This window comes from Aulonocara sp. 'chitande type north' Nkhata Bay, linkage group LG3, assembly GCF_057382095.1.
Source record: "Aulonocara sp. 'chitande type north' Nkhata Bay isolate Kocher_YH1m ecotype deep benthic linkage group LG3, A_spYH_male_GT1.1, whole genome shotgun sequence".
NCBI lineage: Eukaryota > Metazoa > Chordata > Actinopteri > Cichliformes > Cichlidae > Aulonocara > Aulonocara sp. 'chitande type north' Nkhata Bay.
The window spans coordinates 6,989,947-7,013,709 of NC_141346.1; the positions used below are offsets into that span (position 1 = coordinate 6,989,947).

Consider the following 23,763-nt stretch of genomic DNA (forward strand, 5'->3'; position numbering starts at 1 on the left):
TGAACGAATCGTTCAATACTCGAGAATCACTTTACTGACTCATGAATCATGATTCACAAGCCCAACTGACTCACTGACTCATCCCTGTTGTTGTTAGCAGCAATGTATCTAGCTTATAATTAAAATTGTGGAGAAAAACACAACATCCAGTATCGAAACAAAAATATTTCTGCTCTTAACTGGAAGAAAAAACCCTGAGTAGAAGCTCACATCAAGAAAATAGCTCCTCGGTTCACAGTAGCATCGCTCTGCTAACATGCTAACAGCACATTTGAGCTACTCATCCCCCTCCCTCCTGTGCTGAATCGTAAGCGTAAGCGAATCACTCACTCACTCACCCCCTCCCTCCTGGCTCACAGCTTCTTCTTCTTCTTGGTTGGCAACCAATGTTAAGGCGCATTACCGCCCCCTGGCTCACAGCTCAGTGGACGTTTAGATGAGAAAATATATATTTGACACATTTAAGGAAAATACTGATAAAATAAAAATAAACAAAATAAATGTTTATTAAGCAACTTTGATAGGAAATTGCTTAATTTTAGAAATGTTTTTGCTCTTTTTTGCTCTATAAAATAGTTGTTTTCTTTTAGAATCATTCATCTTAGCAGTAGGATTTACATGAAAAGAGAAACAAATTAAGTTTGAGTGAAAATGTACATTTTTTGCACTCTCTGGTCAACTGACTCAGTGAATCAAATGACTCAAAAAAATCGATTCACTTTGGTGAGTGACTCATTAAAACTCGATTCAGTTAAAAGAATCAAATTTACCATCACTACTCGTGGAGACCGGCTACTTGACCACTGCTACATTTCCTTCCAGGATGCGTACGAAGCCCTCCCCCACACCTCATTCGGCCAATCAGACCACCGCTCCATCCTGCTCCTGCCCGCCTACAGGCAAAAGCTGAAACATGAAGCTCCAACGCTGAGGGCGGTGCACCGTTGGTTGGACCAATCAGAGTCCACGCTGCGGGAGTGTTTTGATCACGAGGACTGGGAATGGTTTCATGTGGCTGCTAATGACATTGATGAGTACACAGACTCAGTCTGCGGCACATGGGCACGGCACTGGCGGCAAGGAGCGCCGCTTTTGCCTCCGCGAACACATCGGATTACAAACATGCACATTACCAACTCCAGAAGACAATCAAAGCAGCCAAACGTGAGTACAGGGACAGGGTGGAGCAACAGTTTGACAACCCTCGGAGTATGTGGCAGACTGGGGGACATCTCGGGCCCTCCAAGGTTTGGAGGCCTATCTCCACCCACCACCACTTCCCCTGCCGGTGGCGGACTCCCTCAGGTATCGGTGCGTTGGTGGTTCTTTGTATCTGGGGGTGGGCGTCCGGGTACACACCGGCTCACTCCTTGGCGGCCGCTTATTGGGGCTCGCTCGGGCCACTTTGGAGGTGGGGTGCCCCCGGCCTCTCGGCCTGGGGCTCGGTCACTCAGGCACAGCTGGCTGCCGGCGGAGCTCACGGGCGCGTCACTGCAACTCCCCCTGACTTCTGCTCCGCGGCTGCTGAGTGAGCCCTCATCTGGGACTCTCCTCAGCTCTTACTGGGACAGTGGCGCGGCTGCCCCTCTGTGGGTCTTCCTTGGTCTCTTGTGTTCTGGGGGCCTCTGGATGTCTGGAGTTTTGATCTCCTCCATACCTGCTTGATACCATAGAGGACAGGGCTGTGGCTCCCCACACTCTCTAGCAGATCATTACATGGAGAAACCTTTGGAATGCAAGCATGCTGATCCACACAGGTATGCACACAGGTGTACACATGGGTATTCACAGACGCGGACTACAGCTTTCTTGGCTGCTGCCTCAAAGCACACTGTGCGCTGTCTATCTTGCGTGCTGCACAATATCGTTTATTATTTAGTAACTATTGATATCTATGACTAGCTAGTTTATTGTGATGGTGCTTTTTTTTTTTTATTATGTTGCTCTTTGTTGTTTGCTGTCTCCCCTGTTTTTTTTGTTTTTCTTTCTCTCCATACAGGTGACCCAGGAGTTTTTTTTTTTCTCTCTTCCCCCCCTTCTCACCGTCTCTTCTCCCCTTTGGTTTTCTTTCTTCCTCTCCCCCTCTTTCTTTCATTCTTTCCCCCTGTCCTATTAAAAAAAAAAAAAAAAGGATGACAAAGGATGAACTGAAGCTCCGCCATCACGTGATGTCACATGCTGCTGTTTCTGATGTCACTTCCAGAAAAAAAAAAAAAAAAATACTAAATGTAGCACCCAACTCAAGTAGCTCTGGATTAACCCTCGGTTAAGATGGTGATAGTACTCTGAGCGGGGCCCTGGGTACGTTACTTATTTTATTGGTAAACAGGAGAAACGATAGCTAACCAGTTTTAACCTTTGTACTTAGAAATCTTAATGTTGGCGGTGCCTCCACTTAGTGAAAATAAGGAGTTCTGTCTAATCTTCACTAAGAATAATGAATTTATCTAACATGTTAAACCTCTCTTTTACCTTTAGTAACCCTTATCACTTATAAACTCTGTAAATTATAAATATGACACAACACAAAACTTTAAATTCAACATGTAAGATTTAGTCAAAACAAAGTATGATTTAAATAAAAATAAAAAATACAATATTCCCAGTTCTGAAGTGTTTCCTTACAATTCAATTGGATGGTTTTTTCCTCTTCACAATTCACAGTCAATGTTTTGGAAACAACACATTTATCCAAGATATTCCCCTTTTAAGTTCAGTTCAAATTTGTAACCTTTTAGAGCTCATTTACTGAAACCGTTGCAGGCCTGATCGTTGCTCGGGCTCGTTGGGCCAGAAAACACACAAATGGCCGCTTCGCTTGATAAACAAGCAGAAAACAAAACGCACGTGCTCGTGGCTACTCACAAATCCTTCGGGCTAAGTGCGAGGACAAGCTGAGGGGCAGGCTCGGTTTGTGACCATGCGGCCTCCACTCGGCAACGTGGTCGGAATTAGCGGCATACATGGGCTGCTGAGCACACTGGGACAAACCCACGGAAATCCTATCCACAGCAGAAGGGTCCAGAGAATTCCTCTCGGTCCACTGTGCATTAGAGATTACTATTTAGTTCCATAGAGTAATCTGTAGCTTACATACTCAGCATACATAGCTAATAGGGGTGCAACGATATTCGTATCGATATTGAACCGTTCGATACAGTGCTTTCGGTTCGGTACGCATATGTATCGAACAATACAACATTTGTAATTTATTTTATCAACTTTCCTTCCGACGATGCTGTCTGTGTTGAGCGCTCAGTGAATCTGCGTTCGACTACTCCGCCTAGGCTGCACTGTCGAGCGCAGATCCACTGAGCACTCAACACAGACAGCATAGTCAGGAGGAAGAGCGCAGGGCACCTCCCCCACCCTCATTCAGATCTGGCGTTTGGAATTATTTTGGTTTTCATGTGACGTATGACCCTGAAGGTAAGCGAGTCATGGACTAAAGTAAAACAGTATGTTGGATGTGCCATGCAATGCTCAATTACATGGGTGGGAACTAGTGTGTTAGCGCAGTTAGCTCGTTAACGTGTTGGCCGTCTAGCCCCATGCACGGGGCGATCGGCGGTAGCTCGTTAACGGAGATTTGCCGTGTTGTGGCGTTAAGGTCATTTCAACGAGATTAACCTGAAAGCACTAGTGGGAACACAACGAATATGACTGCACATTTACACCGACATCATCCTAGTGCAAAGACCAAAACAACAAGCATGCTACTAACTTTAGCCGAGTCATTTAGACAGCTGTTAGCACATGATTCTCCTTATGCTGCTGAGAATATAGCCCAAAAGAAGCGGATAGTATAGCTTTTATTTTGGAAAGAGACATTTCTCTGTAATAAACTCTCTTTTCCAAAGATGAGTGATTCCTCAATCAGATACAGGGCTCACAATATCGCTAGCCCGACGTCCTGGAGCTAGCGATTTTTTTCAGTCGGGCTACCAAAATCTATCTCTGCCCTGCCCGTCGGGCTATTGTAGGAAGGAAAAATATATGTCAATGCTTTTGCATTCTTTCAGAAATGTAGCTGGGTAATTATGTCATTGGCATCGGTGAGCCACTGTCAATATGTGACACATTGAAATCGCGTTTGAATTTGCGCTTGTTTTTTTGCTTTCACTTTGCAATCGTGCGAACTGTGTGTAGAGAGCGACAGCAATGATCTGTGAGTGATGATAATTTGTGCACCAATTCCTCTGACATCGTCTTATTAATCGTTAGCTTACTATGCAAACATGACAAGTGAAATCTCCCGCAGCTTAAACATGTGAGAGGTTGATCGCGCAGAGAATCGCTGAGCTTATGTGAGTGCGTGTGTAAAAGCATTTCAGTTCTGCTGAGCCAAATAAGACAGGTCAGGGTGAAGAAGTGACAGCCAAAGAAAAGCTTACCACAAAACGGAGAAGTTATGACAAATCAGACTATAAGGCAAAAAGAAAGTGCAGCTTTATGGTTTCATGGACAAAATAATTTCTGTGGCTGCAATATGACAAGCTAAATAACCAGGGCTGCACATAAGTGGTCCGCAGGTGCGCATTCGCTGTCAAAATAAAAAACACGCACAATTTAAAAACTGTACTTTTGAGTTAAAATATATATTTATAATTTTAATAAATGACAAATTAAAAAGGCATGAACATTTTTTTGTATCGAAAAAATATCGAACCGTGACACCAAAGTATCGAACCGAACCGAACCGTGAATTTTGTGTATCGTTGCACCCCTAATAGCTAATACAGGCTCTAAAATGCTAACATGCTAACTCGCGATTAACATCATACATTTTAAGTACTTATACATTCCGTTTAAGCTCAATGCTAACTCCACATTCAGTACTCACTCATCACAGGGCAAAACAGTCCATAACAGGAACGTAGACTCTGCATCCACGGCTGTTGTTTTGACTATTCTCCCGTTAGCTCTGGTACACAACCTCCTCCGGTAACGTGCTGCTGCCGACTCTCACTAGCTTAGTTTTTCTTTTCTTCGCCTCACTTAGATCCCGCCTTCCTTACGTCTGATTGGACAATAGGTTTACATCAACCAATGGGATAAAAACAAATACAAGATTGACAACCCAAAATGAGCTTGTAAAACAACTTGAAGCAAATACAAAGTTTTCCTTGTTTTACATTAGATAACAAACCTTTGGGTTTCTTGTAACTTTAACTCCATGAACACTTAAATTATAATTGACTTCTATTTATTGTGATTTTAAACACATTTTTAATGCATTTGAACTCTTGTTTTGTTTTTTTAAACACATATGAAATATTTACAATAAAGTTTTTACATGACAATATTTATATCCTTTTAACCTGTAGTGTCTAAAATAGATATTTGAGACCAGGCTACATAAACAATATATATAACTTATATAAACGTATATATAACTTAATATTACACACATGCAAAATCATATATATATATATATATATATATATATATATATATATATATATATATATATATATATTTCCTTTGCAGCAAAGGACAAACCACTGTAAGTTTTCAACTTTTTTACTAACGCTGGTTTTTACCCTTTAATTCATCCATTCTTCCATCATTCTGACTCAGGAAAACATTTGCAAGCTTTTAATGGGGATAAGTCGATTATATAAAAAGGCTTTTTCTAAATGTGTTTCACCCATTTCTCCAAAAATTAAGAAAATGCATGTAAAGTTGATTTATTATATTTACCCCGTTTTAGTACTTCTTAAAACAAGACTCAAAGTTGAGGTGGACCTGTGTTACTTTTGTGATTGAGCTTGTGAAACATTTCAACTCTTGTTTTTTTCTTGAACTGATTCAACCAAATTTTGGTTAGACATACACAGCTGTGTAACGCTGAAGTTTGACAGCATCCCTCATTTTGATATCTTTGTCCACATGAAACCTTCTGAAGCTTATATTTTAAAAAAGGCTTCATTACTCGAGGTTTTCCAACATAGTCCTCTTTGGTGACATCTGGTGGACAGAATGTGAACAGCAGCTTGAATCTACAAAGAAGATGAACGGCTTCATCACGACTGCCCACTCTGTAGAGCTGTGACACGTGACAGTTCTAAACAATTAAAATTGGCATGTGAATGAATGAAGTCTTTATTTGTCACTTGCACTTGCCTACAGGTGAAATTGGACCTTTTCTGACCATATATGCAATACAAAAACATCACATTGTCTATTTGATTAATAATTTCAGTGTTAAACGTTTACCCTGGTGTGTTCTCCCTTTGCTTGTGACTTCACGATATTTGAAAACATACCAGATAGAAAAAATATTTAACCATCAACCCATCTCAGAGGAAGAGGAAGTTTGTTCCAGTCTGAGCGTCTGTCCAGTGTGAGGCCTGTGATTGGTTGACTGTTAGGAAGCAACAGTGACTTCCTGTTTTGTCCCTCAGCTGCTGACTCAGCTCAGTTCACCCATCCTCACACTGCTCTGTGGTGCTGAAGCACCAACATCCTGCCTGGAGGGAAGGTACCCCACAGCAGGGGAAGAAATAATGAAGAGAGTGCACCTGATGTGGTAACTAGGACATCAAGCTTTAGTATGCTTCTTAGCCCTTAGACTATGTTACTGTTTATCATCCTTACTTGGTATATTTTCAGTTAAACCTCAGGTAGTTTAAGTATTTATGAACTAAACAGTCTCAATTTTGCTAGATTATGTTGTGAGATTTAATTTCAGTCTTTGTGATTTAGAGAGCAGTAAATGTCACTGTTGAATGAGTCCTTTGACTTCACTCCTTTTTTATGAAATTTGCCTAAAAGGATGTGATTTTCTGATTTCTTCTCATGTTTGATGCTCTTATTAGACACTACACTGTCTCCAGGTTTGAAGGTTCCTGCTGGTGGACCAGCTCTGATGTGCTTAAATAAACTGAAGTTTGTACAGTCAGATTATCTTTGTAGGTTTTATGAGCCTTTGATCAAATAACAGTCTGCATGTCTCTGACCAAGAAGGAGGCAAACTCTCTGCTGTAGTCACAGAACAACATGTAAACAACAGAACTTGGTGACAGGAAACAGGGAAACATCTTCCTTCACTGAGGTCACAGCAGAGTCTTTAACTTTCCCATCACACCACTGGTGGAGTCTCATCCCAGCCGGATGTTTGGTACCACGAGTAAAGACCCAACATCTCCAGCGTGACCTCTGTTTAAGGCTTTTATGCTGAAACATTTTTTTAAGGGTAAACGCACCCGTGCCATGAAGATAAAGACACATAAACATGTGACCTGGAGTTTTTGAGCTTTGCTTTAATCTGTGCTTAACCACAATAATCCTGAAGCCAGCTTAATGTGTTTTAAAACTGAGGAACAAAAAAGGAGAAGAAGATTAAACGCAGAAAACAGGAAGTAAGAAAGAGTCAAGATGTGACTGTTCACACTTTTATGTGTTCGATCATCTGAGAAATAAAACGAAAATCTTTGCCTCGGGCATTATGTGAAACTTCTGAAACCTTTAAATTTACTGAAGCAAATGTTGAAGCGCGAGTAAGAACAAGAGATGCACCAGTATCATTGTCTTCCTCACTAACTTCAGTGAAACCAGTAAATCTGTTTGTACAGAAGAAGAGTTTGTTCCTCTGTGTCAGCTTTATTTGACTCCTGTGAGCTCCTTAATGTAAAGCCTGTTGCTGATGCTGCGTGAACGCCAACGTCTGAAATCAGCAGCTGTTTCACTTAAGGCACATGTGACCAAATTAACACACATACCTCAATCTCCTCCCAGCATGCACTGGAGGCCTGTAGGCTGTCAGATATGGGATTAGGGTTATTCTCTGCATTCATGAAGGTGTTTAATGTTTTATGCTATGATATCCACACATTGCTTAGCTGGAACAATAAAACTCCTGCTCTGACTTCCTTTTTTAAAAATATCTTTAGACATGAACAGAAGAAACTGATGCACCTATTAAAGCACCAGAGTTGCAAAAAATCATTTTCTTGAGTGAGTGCAGTAAGATGTTTCTTCTGGTTTTGTTCAGTATTTGCAGTAATGGCCTCCTCTGTGGTTCACACATAGAGACGTCTTTTTGGAAATGGAAGTTATTGCGTCTCTCTGCGTCAGCTGATAGAGTCATGTGATGGAGTCATGTGACGCAGTTCATTTGAGTCAGCAGCAAATTAGCAGGATTCATTTACAGCAGGATGAAGATGTTTCTACTGTCTCTGCTACTTGTGAACGGTACTGTTACCTTCAATTATTAGTATTATCATTAATGATGATTTTACTCTATTTTACATGAGGCAAATGATCTTACTGTCATTTTTATAAAATGTTGATTGTGATACGTAGAATTTATAATCTGTTATATATTTTAAACCATAAACTATTGTTACACAAATTATTTCAAGTAAAATGGAAACAATGGGGATGATTGATTTCATTAATATAGTTCATGGCTTGTTGCTTAATGGCTTATTATGTGTTTTCATTAAGAAGTTATGAGGGTTAAAACATTTGTTTAATGCTCTAAATCTGGAATGTGGCAACTTTGAGTTCTGGCGCACTAGCACAGAGGGGATCTGGTTTAATTTGATGCCGCAGGACTTAAGACATAGTAGAGAAATCAGAGTGTGTCCAGTGAAGGACTGGACCAGTACATGTGAAGCAATGTACCAGGAGCAGCTCTACACCTTCTACAGGTTGGGTCCACCTCTGCATATATGCACACCAACTTAGCCCTGGACCAGTGCTCCCCATGATCTTAAATTGAATAAGCATGTTTCGAACACACACTGATATATTGTAGACTTGGCCAAGGATAGAATGCCGCAGTTGATCTCTGATATGAATGTTAAGGTCTTTTTCTAATTTAGTCTTAATGAAAGCTACTGGAGAACATTGTAAATTGTAAATGAAATAGTAAAGAACTGATGTTCGTTTGAGAATTAAAAAATCATCTACAGGATCGTCTGTTTTGAGGGAATCGTACTGTCACTGTCTGCACATAGTGTGTGACCTGTAAAAAGCAAAAACACTGAAGAGCAGCAGTGCCAACACTTGCAAATTGTCCATCTACACATAAGTCTGCAAAGGATTTTAGACCCTTTCTGTGCCAGATGTGGAACACCGTCACTGAAGGAAAAAACAATTCATTTGCTCCAATTGGGCCTTGAAGTGAAAAAGCCTGGTGGCCAATGCTCTTCCTAAACTGGGACCAAATTCTAAGAGGTTGATGGACTACTCTATTATTACTAGGCAAGAGAAAGGGATAAGCCTAAAGTCACAGGTAAAGAAACCATGATGACCCAAACTGGTGATGACAGTTCAAGATTGTAGCGTCACCAATATAATGCATCATAAAACAGAGTAATAGCCCATTCCTGATATTTGTGGCCCAATGGTAGTACTGGAAATTGGAAAGGGCTAAGCCTCCCACCGGCTTGGGTCTTTGAAGAAGAGCTTTCCTCAGTTTTAGATGTTTACCATTCCAAATAAATAATTGATTAAGAAAACCAGAGATTTAAAAAAGGGTTTGAGAATTAGGACTGGAAGGCATTCAAGTACATGTAGAAATGTTGGTACTAGCATCATTTTTACACTGTGTCAAATCCCCAACTCTTTGACCTTCAGGCTGAAGGAAGAACAACACTCGGTGTTTAATGCTGAATCAACAATCTCTTTAATCCATACACTTCTCATTATTCCATACAAACTCTTTAAGCATTACAAACGTCTGGACGGGAGATATGCACAGGAGGGTGTCTGGCAAACTCTCGAAGTGTCCACGTGACCATTTCTCACATTCTTATAGCTTTGGCCCCTCCTCCAAACTCAGCACTCACATTCTCTCTCTCTCTCAGTGAGCCTAAGTCATGACCTTGGCTTCCTGTTTTTCTCCTCCTGTATGTTCTGTTCTCTTTGTAATCAGAAAAGCAAGGCCATGATGCTCTGCAAACAGTATTTCTTATAAATCAGCAGTATAATGCATCATAAAACAGTGCAATATCCCATTCCTTTTTTTCCCAGAATAAACAATCAGTTACAATCAAACAATCAATCTGCTGGTCCCTCTCTAGTCTGATCAACAGTGTTTCAGTAACTTTCCACTAGAAGATGCTCCCCTGTTATCTACTTTCTCCCAGGCAAGCGTGGGCGAGAGTCTACAGCCTTCTACCCTCCAAGGACACGTAGTCTAATGCCTTTATTTTCAGGCCTGCGTCCACTTAATACTACACTATATGGTTATATGGCAGAATTGAGGCACTTCAAATATTTCCACAACTGTTAATCCTGCCCATTAAAGACAAACATGATGGCGTAGAGCCTAAAATGGTAAGAATAGGGACAATTAGTTAATACTGAAGCAGACCATGTTTTTTTTTTTTTTTTTTTAATAAAAGTCTGTAAAAAATCAATTTGGGCCTGGAGATTTCCTGGATTTTCTCATTATTATTATTATTATTATTAATATTATTATTATTTTATTTATTTATTAACTGTTTTAAACTTCAGCCTTGTCTTGACCAAGTTACTGACCAATTACAAGTAGGTTGCAAGCAAATGATTTAATGAATGCTGAGATGGTGTTAATCATATACTATGATCTTCACAGTCACCTAACCCAGCTCAGAATCTGAGACATTTTAGACCAACCAGCATTAAATAAGAGGATGTCTTGGGTAGGAATGATTTTACATCCTCCAGGAGGATAACAGGAATGTGACGAATGTATGCAGAGGAGACTGATGGAGGATCAACACTTGCTGGTTTTGCTGTCATTTGTTTTATTTAATGGTCAATGTTATATTCCCAGTGCTGCAGGCTTGTCAAATCTAAAACCATTATTTGAATACAGTCAAGCTGCTTGAGTTTGATTTTACCGGTTACAATGACATTAAAGTCATTAACTTCAGTCTTGGAACCTGAAACGAATCTGTATGTTTCCCTGGTTGAACTGGTGCACTCAGACTGGACTATTCCCATTTCCCTCACAGAGTGCAGATTTTTCAGAGAAGTTCGACATGTGCTGATTGAATGCTCTTTGATTTCAGTATCTCAAATCAAATCAAATCAAATCAAATCACTTTTATTGTCACATCACATGTGCAGGCACACTGGCACAGCACATGCGAGTGAAATTCTTGTGTGCGAGCCCCACAAGCAACAGAGATGTGCAAACACAACAACACAAACGAGCAAAATACAAGAATGGCCAACCTGAAACTAATAAATATATGTACAATATATAATAGTGTATGCATTTCTGGATGTGTATACTAAATATTTTCCTACGTGTGTGTGTGTGTGTGTGTGTGTGTGTGTGTGTGTGTGTGTGTGTGTGTGTATACACATTTTTACAAATTAAATAGTAAAAAAATAAAATAAAATAATAATAATAATAATAAAATATATAAAATATACAGAGTTGAATATGTGCAAAACAAGTGGCATTTATATACAGTGTGGAGTGCATAATGTTGAAAAAATCTCTTGTCCTTATAAATAAGTTACCTGCACTCCTGCAAACAACCTCAAAATATGAAGCTAATTTGTGTTTTTCTATGTGCTCACAGTTTCCCAGGCTGTGGTGGTGGAGGTGAATGAGGGGAAAATGTTTGTCCTATTACCCTGCCAGTACTCAAGAGTCATATTTAAGAACCCCACAGTGATGTGGACTCGCAATGATCTTAATCCCAAAACTGTCCACCGACAACGAGAAGGAGGAGATGATCTTAGAGAACAAAACCAGCGTTACAGCGAGCGCACATCGATGAGACCTGATGCTCTGGACTCTGGAGACTTCAGCCTCACTCTGAGAAAACCAGCAGAGTCTCACAGTGGAAAATACACCTGCTCCATCACTGATGGAGAAGAACTGATAGTGAGACACATATGGCTGCAAGTGAAAGGTAATAAATAAATGACACCTGCTGTAACCACAGATCAAAGACTAATGCCAGACTCAGGCCCAGGTTAAAATATGTTGGATGATATTAATTATCTGTTGTTTTTTCCCAGCAGGATCTGTGTTCATGGAGAGGTTTATGATAACTTCATTCTGTGTTGTGGTCATCCTTGTTTGCATAGCTTATGTCTACGGTGCTCTCAGGAGTGAAGCATTACAGCACAGAGCAGAGAAGTAATGTGAGTCTGTGTCTTGCTGTGTTGTTCTTTTGTATGACTGCATTCATGTTTAGGGGTTTAGCCGAACAGACACATGTTCTGCTGCTTTCCTCTCCGTTCTTTAGGAAATGTAAGAGGAGAAGCTTGCTCTGCTCCACAGCTGACCTGCCTCAGGAAACTACAGTGGACTGGAGGTGCTCAAACTACAAACATGGCTGTCCACATCTGATGGTTTAACTGGCATGCTAAAAACAGCCAAAGTGAAAATGATTCAGATCTGTTAACCTAAATATATAACTGCTGTTTAGATTGAGGTCAGAGGTCCTTAATACTGGATATTACACTCTGGACAGGACACACACACCAAACTGTCTGTTTTCTGTGTTGTACTGATGTTAAGCTGTTTTCTAGCAGGGCAGTTTTTCCTTTTTGACTCTGCTGGTGACCATCGGGGGCACGCTTTAAAAACTCAAAATCTTACCAAGTATGTTTGTCTTATTTCTTGTGAAAAAAAGTCATGACACTTAAAATAAGACAAAAGCAGCTAAAGAGTAATATTTCAGTAAGATATGTGAACTTATTAGCCAGTGAATCTTGAATTTCCACTTGTTCTATTGGCAGATTTTTCATTATTTCAAGTAAAAATATCTTGTATCAAGTGAGACAAAAAGTAAATCCCTCACTCAGACAGTGTTTCTACATAAATGCTTTCTATCTAACATTCACATCAACAAGCTGCCCAAACAGATTTTATTTGCAAAGGGGAAGCAAACCATCAACCTTCTGATTTGTCGATGACCTGCTCATCCCCCTGAGTCACAGCAGCCTCGTGTGTTTTAGACGTCAGTGAAGCACATTTGTTCCATCAGTATGTTTTCAATCACACGTGAGAGTAACAGTCTAACTGGGGAGCATGAAAATGTTTCATTAATCCACTTGTGTGATCTTAAAGCTTTCCCACACCCCTGAACTGTTTCATAAACCTAAACGCAACAGAAAATAAAGTTTATTTAAACTTTATATTTTCTTCAAACAGTTTTAAAATAAACCCGAGACCAGTGAACATCATGAGTGTGGATGTGGAAGCTGCTGCTCTGTGAGCGTGGGAAAGTTTCAAATAAATACAGGGTCATGAGTGGCCACATGGGGGCGCTGCTGGGCGCTTTTTGATCTATTCAAAAATGCATTGATCCTTCAGTCTGCTGGGTCTGAGCAAACACAGTAAAATCACAGCATTGTAAATATAATGAATCTGAATATTGAAGAAAAAGAAGAAGCTTTATTTCCACAGATGAAGGAGAGATGTTATTACCTCCTGTTTTACAGTTTATTTACAGACACACTTAATTTACAATAAATCTGAATTTATGGTTGTTATTCATTCATATCAGCATGTGTGCTGTTAGAGCAGCTTCTTTCTGTCACACCCAGAAAAGACTGAAGTCCATTCTGAGCCTGTAAAACGTCTCTGTCGTTAACACGGTTTTTGAAACAAAGCCCAGAGTCCTTCTGTCCTGAACTGTAGAAGTTAATCATTGATTTTACCCTCTGCCAGGATCAGAGCTTTACTCCAGCTGTCTGACTTCTTCATGTGTCTGTGTCACATTCACTGACTGCCTCTTCTTCTTTGTTTCTCTTTGAGAAGCTTTACATTTAAAACGAGGCATCGAAGCTTCAGTAAAGCCTTTATTTAGATCCTGTGTGCAGCTGCACGACCAACATGTGACTTTCAGCTTTGATTCAAAGTGTTTCATTAACAGCATCACATTAACTGATCTGGAATGAAAGACATGTTTACACAGGGTGAGGCTGTTCACTTATTTAATGACACTAAATGAATGAAACACATCAAACCTGCAGCTGGTTTAAAGTGTTTTATGGGTTTTGACTGTAATTTTAAATAAATGTGCTGAAAAGCTGAAGTTAAACCATCAGAGAGTAAAAACTAAGATCTTACAGGAAGTCCTGACCTGCTCGGCTGCAGGTTCAGTTTATCAGAGTTTGAGTTTCTGTTCTTCTCTACATACAGACTGTAACACCGACCTGAAACTGTAAACTCGTCATTCAAGAACCAAATTTAAACATTAACAAGTTTGTTTTGTTTTTTTTCAAAGTTCACATCTTATTGCTGCTTTACTGAAGTTTGGTCGAGTCGGGCTGTAAATGATCTGTGACACAGACACACCTTAATGAGCCGTCTGCTCACACTTCTCCTCACAGACTTTGATTTAACTCTGTGGATCAGCTGTGACATGGTCACAGTGGGTACTGTAGCCGTCAGCCTCATGTCCCATCTGAAGCAGTGTGAGAGTGTCAGTAGATGATCAGCAGAGGAAAGTGAAGCTGCTGTGAGCTGATGTCCTGAAGGGCTTTTAAAGAGTCTCTGAGTTTGACAGGAACATGAAGATGTTTGTGGTGTTTGTGATGCTCCTGCACGGTAAGTACACCTTCCTCTCTCTGCTCTCATCATCAGCTTTTCTTTCATCTCTCTCTCTTTAATGTGTTGAAGTGCAGCAGGAGGAGATTTCCATCAAACACTGGATTCTGATTCAGATCAAACTAACAATCCAAAGCAGCAACTTTCAAATCTCTGGATTCTTCTTGGTGGCTTTCAGATGAGCTCATGTTACAATCAGCTGCTGTGTGTGTTGTTGTGTAGCTGAAGCTCTGACTCACATTTCATATGTGACCAAAGGAAACTTGGTGCTGTGTGTGTGTGTGTGTACGCAGTGGCGGTCCTAGCCTGTTTGGCGCCTCGGGCGAACACTCCCTCTGGCGCGCCCCCCCCCAACCACCACACGCACATATGAAGAGAGAGAGAGTATGCATAGTATGCAAACGGCTACCAAACAGCCATCATAATTCGTCACACAATGAGAACAGGACAAATCAACAACTGACAATGACTAATTAATATTAAAATTTGTAACATAATGTATTGTTAGGACTTTAGTCTGTTACTGTTGCTATTTTTACCATTTCTTCTTGGAGCAACTGTAACCCACATTATTTCCTTAGCGATTAATAAAGTATTCTGATTCTGATTGGTTCAGGATGACCTGCCATGATCCAATCACACATCTGCTTACCTGCATCTGTTGCTCGTTTCTCCTCCTCTTCTTTTCTATTTTTAATAAACTGAGGACCTGATGGCTTTGAACTTTTCTTGTCCATCTTGGTTTTAATTTTGCACTCCAGTATGAACACCCATCCCTCAACCCAAGGATCACCACAACATGATCTAACACACCTACACCTTAGTTCACAGATTCACTTTGTCGATTCACCTGATTTACGAATAAATTCTTTACAAATCCTACCATGTGGATTCATGGATTTTTTTTTCACATTCTGTCTCTCACAGTTGAAGTGTACCTCTGGTGCAAATTACTGACCTCTGTCATCATTTTAAGTGGGGGAACTTGCACAATCGGTGGCTGACTAAATACTTTTTTGCCCCACTGTATATTAACTTATTTAAGCAGACCATTTAGTATCAGCAACATTTATACTATAGTTTAGACCCCTAAGAAACTCCTGATGGTATTTTTAGTTGTAAAAATTGAAAACTGCTGATTGAAATTGAATTTTTACTCATTTGAAATGATGAGCGGCAGTCAGGTGCCTGACCTGTTAGACCTTTGTATTAGAATTTCATGGTCAACAGAGTCGAACGCAGCAGTGAGACTGAACAGAACAGAAACTGCAGTTTCATGGATATGTGCTCGACTAAAGAGGTGCAAGACTTTAACTTTGTCAACTACAGCTGAAAACCCTTGATGATTAAAATAAACTACAGTTAATGTGATTGGCTGACTACTCTGCTCCCTGCAGATAAATGTGGTCTCTGAGACAAACTCACAGCGTGCAGCTAATCTGTGTTTATGTGTCCTCAGTTTCCCAGCATGCCCTGGCTGTGCTGGTGCAGGTGTATGAGGAAGCAAAGGTTGCTCTGCTGCCCTGCCGGTTCTCAGGCTTCATTCCTGATCAACCCACAGTGATGTGGACTCGCAGTGATCTGGATCCCAAAACTGTCCACATGACACAAGAAGGAGGAGATGACCTTACAGGACAAAACCAGCATTACAGCGGGCGCACATCAATGATGGTCGATGCTCTGAACACTGGAGATTTCAGCCTCACTCTGAGAAAACCACAACGGACCGACGTCGGCAACTACACCTGCACCATGAGTGATGGGACAGGAGAATGGAGACTGACAGATTTACAGCTGCAGGTCAAAGGTCAGCAACAAACCCCAGATGAAAATACAGGTGAAAAAATCTGTCCTGTAGACAAAGGTCAGAGGTCAAATGGAGAGGTAGTATATCCTTAAAAAAACTGGAAGGAAGGACAAAAGAGGTTGAGGGAGATGAAAGCGGCAGGAACTGAACCATCTACAGCCACTTTTTATGCAAATCAGATGGATGAGCAGGAAATGCTCTAAAAATGTGCTGATGCGAGATGGAACGACTCCTCTGTAACTCTAAGATGAATGTGTCTGCTTTTGCCACTGCAAATGATGTTGTGAATCTGAGTTTTTAGCCATTGCATTATAAAGTATTTGCTTATAATACTTATACATAGGAGATTTTTCTTTGGTGGACTGGCTAAGCTGGAGACAGAACCTGTGAATGTTTAATGAAGGCACCCAGAATAAAGGGCACAGTCTCAGTTCAGGAGACAGAGAACCTCTCTGCTTTTAAGATCAGACATCAACCTTTCACCACCCTTGCTGCTGTACACTCAAAGTGCTGGGAGGACTTCCCATGATACACTGAGCACTTCTCGTCCACTCCCCTCTTTTCACCCCACTTTTCAGTGGTTTCCCTGTTGGTGAGTAATGCCCGGTAAACCAAATAATACCATCAGACATCTTCACCAGTAAAAAGCCAGAGTCAGAGCTCAGGAATGCAGATGTTCATCAGGTTTCAGTTACCACTAATGTTTTTCTGCTCCTGCTCTTGTGGTTGATAATGTTGCTCTTGTCCTCATAGATGACCCAATGAAGGTGACAGTGGGGGAAGGGTCAGAGTCTGTCCTCTTACCCTGCAAAACAAAACCTGGGCTGCCAAAGGACATCGCACTGGAGTGGACTTGTGCTGACATAGTGGTCTATGTGTATCCACACAAAAGCGACCACCTTAAGAAACAGGATGGACTTTACAGAGACCGAACGAAGATGAATGAAGACCTGCTGAGAACTGGAGACCTCAGTCTGACCCTGAAATACCCCACAGAGAGAGACAGTGGAGGATACATCTGCACCATCTACAGGGACAAAGACATCCTGAGACAGAAAGTAGTGCTGCAGGTCAAAGGTAAGTGATGCTGACACAGGTCAGAGGTCAATGCTAACAATCAAAGTCACGATTCAGAGATCTTGCTTTTTTTGTGTGTTTCTCCACAGAACAATTTCCACCCTGGGCCACAGCTCTCCTGGTTCTCCTGGGTCTTCTTGTGGTTTCTGGAGGTCTTTTATTTCATTTCCGGCACTATTTCATGCCAGGTAAGTGTCTCCTACTACACTCCCACAATGCTGATGGTTAGCAGGTGTCCTCTGGTGGCTACGTTATAGTCAGTTTTCCTTCAGAAAGTTCATAATCACCATCCAGATGAACATTATCTCTGGCTGGGCCTTTATGTTTGGTTAAGCCATAAAGCAAGTATGGACATGTTGAAATTTCATCATATCCCTCAGCTAACAGGGTTAGAATGACGTTTGTGGTTAGAGTGACTTTTGTTGCCATGATGCCAGGTGTCTCTTGGAAATGAGATTTTTAATCTCAATGAGATTTTTTACCTGGATAAATAAAGGACTAATAAAAAAAATAGAATATTTCATACTGGAACCAGTCAAACATGTTTGAACTGCAAATATTTGACTTCATCCAGTCAAATAAACTGTGCTCATGTTGTGCTTTTTTGTCCTCTCAGACCCCAAGGTGGAGGTGGATTCAGAGGTGGAGTCTGTCCAGCTGCCCTTCAAAACCAAAGTTCACCTGCCTGAAGACGCTAAAGTCGTCTGGAGTAACTCTTACAACAAAAATGTCCACGTGTATGAGAACGGCTCTGACCAGCCTGGAGAACAGGAAGTGGTTTACAGGGATCGAACAAAGATGAATGAAGACCTGCTGAAAACTGGAGACCTCAGTCTGACCCTGAAACACCCCACAGATGGAAACACAGGAGCCTACACCTGCACCGTCTACAGCAGGGAGGGAAACATCCTGCTGAAGAGAAAGGTGGAGCTGAAAGTCAGAGGTTAGTGTTGTACATACAGGTCAAAGGTCAGAGGTCAATGTTGTAACTAGATGACCCGTGCTTGTTCCTACCATTATTGGCTGACCAACAATCTTTTATCTTTTTCTGATGAAAGAAGCTTAACCCTTTAAGACTGGGTTAAGACACGCTCCATTTTGCGTCACTGTATTTAAATCCCTGTAGAACTGCAACCACATAAGCTAGCGTAATAATTGTTTTTGCATATGAAACCAGTTGCACTTACATCTTATTCCATCAGCTCATCCTAAGTCAGGGTTTCCTTCCACATGCAAAAATGCATGAAAAGCAGTTGCAGCAACAATAACATAATATTCCAGAAACATGCTTAAAAATTGGCGTATCCCATAAATTAAACTAAGAAGACACTCAAAATAAATCTCCTGAGGTGGGAAACTATTTTGTGCAACTTTTTTGTATTTACAGTTTTGAGGGATAAACCTCTTAAATTTCCCTAACTAGAAATATAAGTTAAAAAAACAAACAAACAAAAAACAACCCTAAGATGATTTCAATTTTTTTGGTTCATTGCACTTTTTTGCAATTTATGTAGTTACTGTGGACTTAATGCATACATATTATTAAAATCTGAGCTATAACAGTTGTATTGATGTATAGCAACTTGAAATGCTCTCTAGAATGGCACTACAGCATGTAAAAATATAAAGATAAGCTCTAGCGGACTTGGTTCTATGGTCGGTCCTAAAGGCAAAATAAAAACTACAATACTTCAGGACAAAATCTATATTGAAATGACTCTTTCATCAATTTATACAAACAAGATGAAAATATTTTGGAGACACAGGAGCCAATCAGATGTTGACTTGCTCTTAGGCTGCATTGCATTTGTCTGTTTCTGTGTCTGCATGCTGGTCATTAAGAGTCAGTTCTCCAATACTGAAGACAGAAACTTCAGTCATTCATTGTTTTATCTCCTTTGGGTGAAAGGAGAGGTGAAATTGCCATCCCATAGTGACAGATCATACAGTGGTTAGCACTGTTGTCAAGTGCAGGTTGCACAGTCTCCCTGTGACTGTGTGGGTTCTCTGCAGCTTCTCAGAAAAGGATCTAATTTGCATGAAAATGAGACATGATCAGGACTTGTGTGCTGATTGTTAGAAATAAGAACTGGTACTGGTGCATTTTGTTTTTGACGGCATGTTACAGAGAGAGGAAGTCCAGTTTTGGACAGTTGCAGCTAATGTCTGTGATGTGTCTGCTCGTGAGTCTGTAAGTTCAGTCGGTGTGTTTTCTGTTTTACTTTGAAGGTCCGTGTCGGATGTCAGTGTTTCCTGTCCCATCCCTTGCCACGTTAGCCTGATTTTGTTCCAGCTGTGTCCTATCTCTCGTTTCCTGATAGCTCCCTCTGTGTATTTAAGCCCCATGTTTTCCTTGGTCTGTGTCGCTATATCCCTCACTTTAAGCTGTGTGTACGTTTGACTGCTTTGCGTGTCCCGTTAAGTTCAGACCAGAGTAAAAGAACCATTGGTGTGAAAATGCTCTTAGAGCCACAAACATGCTGCTGACGGCTGCATGTTTGATCTGATCTGCTTCCTTCAGCGTTCTCTACAACTCTGAACACCTGCTGCTGTCTGTACAGCTCATGTTGTGTCTGTTGTCCTCTCAGTCTGTCAGGTGGAGGTGGAGGAGGGGGCGGAGTCTGTCCAGCTGCCCTTCAAAACCACACAAAACCTGCCTGAAGACGCCACAGTAGAGTGGGAATACTGTGAACCTGAATGTAGGAAGGTCCATTTGTATCATAGTGGATCTGACCATCTTGAAGAACAGGACCAGGATTACAGAGGGCGAACCACGATGAATGAAGACCCTCTAAAAACTGGAGACCTCAGTCTGACGCTGAAACAGCCCACAGAGAGAGACAGTGGGAGATACAGATGTGAAGTCAAAACGGGTGTTGTACTCCTCAGAAGGAAAAGACTGCTTCTCAAAGGTTGGTTGGATGGTTGGTTGGTGGTTTTTGTGTGTGTGTCTGACTGTCTTGTGTCTCCTCTGCAGGGAGAGTTCAGGTCCAGGATCAAACAGGGGACATCAGGAACAGAAGCAGCTCCATTGATCCGACTCCTCTGATGGCTGATCAATCAGTTTGATCTGTGTGTTCTTTGATTATTGATCAGTGATGTCAGAGTGGAGTCAGTGTGTTGTTGTTGTTTGTGACTCAAATCTCCAGAAGCCGAACAAAAACAGACTCACAGGTCTCATGCAGAGAAAGAGACGGTCCTTTAAAGTGATACAGTACAAATGCTCAACCTGCCTCTATGAAATAAAACAATAAAAAAATCTCAGCTGTTTCAGAACTGCTTCTGGACAGAGCTCTCAGATGTTGGTCCTGGAATCTGCTGGAGCCACTCGCCTAGCACGGGAGTCACCACACCGAGTGCTCCCACTACCACTGAGACCACTGTTACCTTCACCCTCCACATCTACTCGAGCTCTTCACTGAGGCCTGGGTATTTCTCCAGCTTCTCATGTTCCTTTTTCCTGATGTTGCTGTCATTTGGTACATCTATCACTACGGCCGTCATTCTCTATTTGTCTGACACTCCTATGTCAGGTTGGTTATTCCAATCTGTAATACACAGATTAGGAGTTGTTGATCAAAGCCATTTCTTATAAAATTGCAAATCTGGTTTTCTTTATGAAAGTTATTCTAAAGAAAATGAAATTGGTCACAAACCTGATAGTTAACAAACACAGATGTACAAGATGTTTTAAGGAGATACCAAACCAGGAAGGAGATGCTGTGAACCAGCTGTGGTCAATAGTTTGCATGTCTTGATGATTTTGGAGTTTTTAAATATTTATTTCAATTTTTTTTCAGGTTCGATTAATTGTACAGGTTATCTCTTTATTGCCTTTAAAAAAATCTAAATCAAATATATGCATACTCAACCATCACCAGGGCTGGACTGGGACAAAAAATCGTCCCGGGCATTTTGACTAGAGACCGGCCCAGCAGGTATTATAGGAAAAACCATAAAGCCTTTGAATGAAAACAAACGCTGTTGTCACAGGTACAGTGTCTTGTTGGTACATATGTGTCAGTCTAATAAACTTAAACCTACACCATCCCTATTCTGGTATTCTAAACAGTACCTGACAGTAGACTGTTGGTCGAGTTAACCTCCTGAACTATCTACAACACATGGTGAAAACCTGAAATTAAGACAGAGAAGACTAGAGGTGAGACATGATCATTACTGATTACTGATGACAGATTTAGATATACTTTCATAAACCATTCATTTGCCACATCAATAAACAGCATGACAGGGCTGTTTTTTCTAACATGGCACCTTTAAAAAGTGAAAGGAGACAGAAAGACAGGTGAGAAAGAATAAAACTTAATTGACTTTTTGATGGAATTTTACACACAGTAGTGGTACAGAATCTAGAAAATGTGGGAAAATGCTGGCATCATATACAGTACTTAGCTACTTCTGAAGAAATTATGATGGGGCCCTAAAAAATTACTATGTACAATAATGGATTTCTATACATTTGACATCAGATGAAAACGTTTGTTGTAAGATTCAGAGCAATAAACAAACAAGAGAGAAAAGCCGATCAGCTGATCATTGAGTTTCATGATTGAAGTAGAAACAGGAGAGGGAGGGGGGAATGAGATAAGAGGCAGCTGTGCAGCAAAGACACAGAATAACTCCAGCTTTGTGTCTTTTTCATTGTAGCTGGAGTCCGGGACAAACTGCGTTCCTTCTCACCTCAATACGAAACGCGTAATAATTTCTCTGAATACCAGACGATTCCGTTTTTTACGGGACGGTTGGAAACTCTAATAACTAACCATATAAATAAGATAAAACAAGCTCAACATCAATCAGAATCAGAATCAGAATACTTTATTGATCCCTGGGGGAAATTATTTTTTTGTTACAGTGCTCCATTTTAAACCAACATTAAGACAAGACAGACAATACGCTAACTAAGAATAGTACAATATATACATATATATACATACATACATACATAAGTCACTTATAAATAAATAGTTGGAAAAGAAACATATAACAATAAAGAACCAATAACATCATAACACCTGCCCAGCAGTATAGAAACGAGTTATTGTAACTGACTGTAAAAAGTCAGCACAACAAAAATAAACTCCACCTAAACTTGGTTTATATCTGACCCAGATAGACTGCAGGTCATAACTTCTTACCTGAAGTTCAGTTCACCGCCTCGGGTCTCTGCTCCACCTGCCTTTCCGTTATCCACCTGCCAGCGTGTTGCATCTGCTGGCCTCCACCACTTGCTAATGTTACTGAATCTGTAGAAGCTCTGCAATAGCCACCACTAAACAACTGCGTTATTTTTACACATCTCCCTTCATCTGGCCAATCCACCACCTTTCAGTGTTTATACCGTTAGGGGAAAAAAACGAGAAAAAAACCCCCATCGGCCGGCATTTGCCTGGTGGGCCGATGGCCAGTCCAGCTATGACCATCACTAATATTCTGTTAAATCTTTGTTAATAATCACACAAATTATGGAAGAAATGGATGTATTCAATTTATAATTTTTATGAGTTTATGAAGGATTACAAAGATAACAACCTAAACTGTTTAAATTATGAAAAATTATTTCTATAAAAACATGAGTATAGAAATACATCACAGGGTCACATGTGAAGCTCCACAAAGGAAACATGAGCTTCTTCATGTCAGAGCTCCGATACTCTGCACGCTGTTCTGTGACAGGTGGAAAAAAACACGCCTTTATTTATCAATTTAATATATTTACAGCAATTTAAAAAAAACCCAATGTGCCCACAAACCACATTATAACGCTGTTGTTGTTTTTTAAGTCGGAAAATGCTGATTTTACCGCAAAAATAATTAAAATCTAGGAAAATAAAAACAGGTTTAGGCCGCAGGAAGCCGCGATATAGGTGACCGCGCATTCGCCGCTGTTGCACCCTAACCTCTGGAATAACCTCCCTCTAGCTATTCGGGCGTCTGATTCAATTCAATCTTTTTAATCTCGATTAAAAACTCATCTGTTTAGCCTTGCTTTCCCCGCCCCCTAGAGCCCGCATTTTTGTTGTACTGTAAGTTATCTTTTTCGCTTTATTAATATTTATAATGTTTTAACCTTCAGCCTTTCGGGGTGTGCCTACTATGCTGTTTATTATTGGTTAGTTTTGTCACCCGCCTGTTAGTATATTTTATTTGTATTTTGTGTTTTGTATTTGTACCTATTATTGCTCTGACTCGTTCTGTGAAGCACTTTGGCATACCTGTGGTTTTTAAATGTGCTATATAAATAAAATTGTATTGTATATAAATTTACAGATAAACCCGCGAAGCGAGTCAGTGGGAGGTAGGAATACTGTGATAACATTAAAAACACAACGTGTGAACA

The 23,763-nt window shown here is 40.6% G+C and overlaps 2 protein-coding genes across 3 annotated transcripts; both read left to right on the forward strand.

Annotated features, from left to right (window-relative positions):
* Window positions 1-8,159: 8,159 nt before the first annotated feature.
* LOC147333724 (uncharacterized) lies at window positions 8,160-13,414 on the forward strand. 2 transcript variants are annotated; one of them, XM_086269495.1, is made up of 4 exons: window positions 8,160-8,196; window positions 11,532-11,867; window positions 11,980-12,102; window positions 12,207-13,414. In XM_086269495.1, the coding sequence occupies exons 1-3, from the start codon at window positions 8,160-8,162 to the stop codon at window positions 12,099-12,101; spliced, it is 495 nt and encodes a 164-aa protein (XP_086125621.1). In that variant the 3' UTR covers window position 12,102; window positions 12,207-13,414. The 2 variants fall into 2 exon arrangements, 1 of the variants encoding a protein (XP_086125621.1); XR_015125750.1 differs by lacking the exons at window positions 8,160-8,196; window positions 12,207-13,414 and having other exon boundaries at window positions 11,732-11,867; window positions 11,977-12,086.
* An 841-nt stretch (window positions 13,415-14,255) lies between these two features.
* Window positions 14,256-21,947, forward strand: LOC147333725 (butyrophilin-like protein 2). The gene is made up of 7 exons (XM_086269595.1): window positions 14,256-14,518; window positions 15,978-16,325; window positions 17,079-17,402; window positions 17,492-17,590; window positions 18,019-18,345; window positions 19,991-20,314; window positions 20,380-21,947. Exons 1-7 carry the CDS (start codon window positions 14,482-14,484, stop codon window positions 20,469-20,471), a joined length of 1,551 nt encoding a protein of 516 aa, XP_086125721.1. The 5' UTR covers window positions 14,256-14,481; the 3' UTR covers window positions 20,472-21,947.
* The last annotated feature ends 1,816 nt before the right edge of the window (window positions 21,948-23,763 follow it).

Bases quoted from the DNA above. Each gene is read 5' to 3' on its own strand.
- LOC147333725 (XM_086269595.1), top strand. From the start codon at position 14,482: ATGAAGATGTTTGTGGTGTTTGTGATGCTCCTGCACG. The intron at 16,326-17,078 runs GTCAGCAACAAA...TTGTCCTCATAG, and splicing joins TTTACAGCTGCAGGTCAAAG to ATGACCCAATGAAGGTGACA. The intron at 17,591-18,018 runs GTAAGTGTCTCC...TTGTCCTCTCAG, and splicing joins CCGGCACTATTTCATGCCAG to ACCCCAAGGTGGAGGTGGAT.
- LOC147333724 (XM_086269495.1), top strand. From the start codon at position 8,160: ATGAAGATGTTTCTACTGTCTCTGCTACTTGTGAACG. The intron at 8,197-11,531 runs GTACTGTTACCT...ATGTGCTCACAG, and splicing joins GTCTCTGCTACTTGTGAACG to TTTCCCAGGCTGTGGTGGTG. The intron at 11,868-11,979 runs GTAATAAATAAA...TTTTCCCAGCAG, and splicing joins CATATGGCTGCAAGTGAAAG to GATCTGTGTTCATGGAGAGG.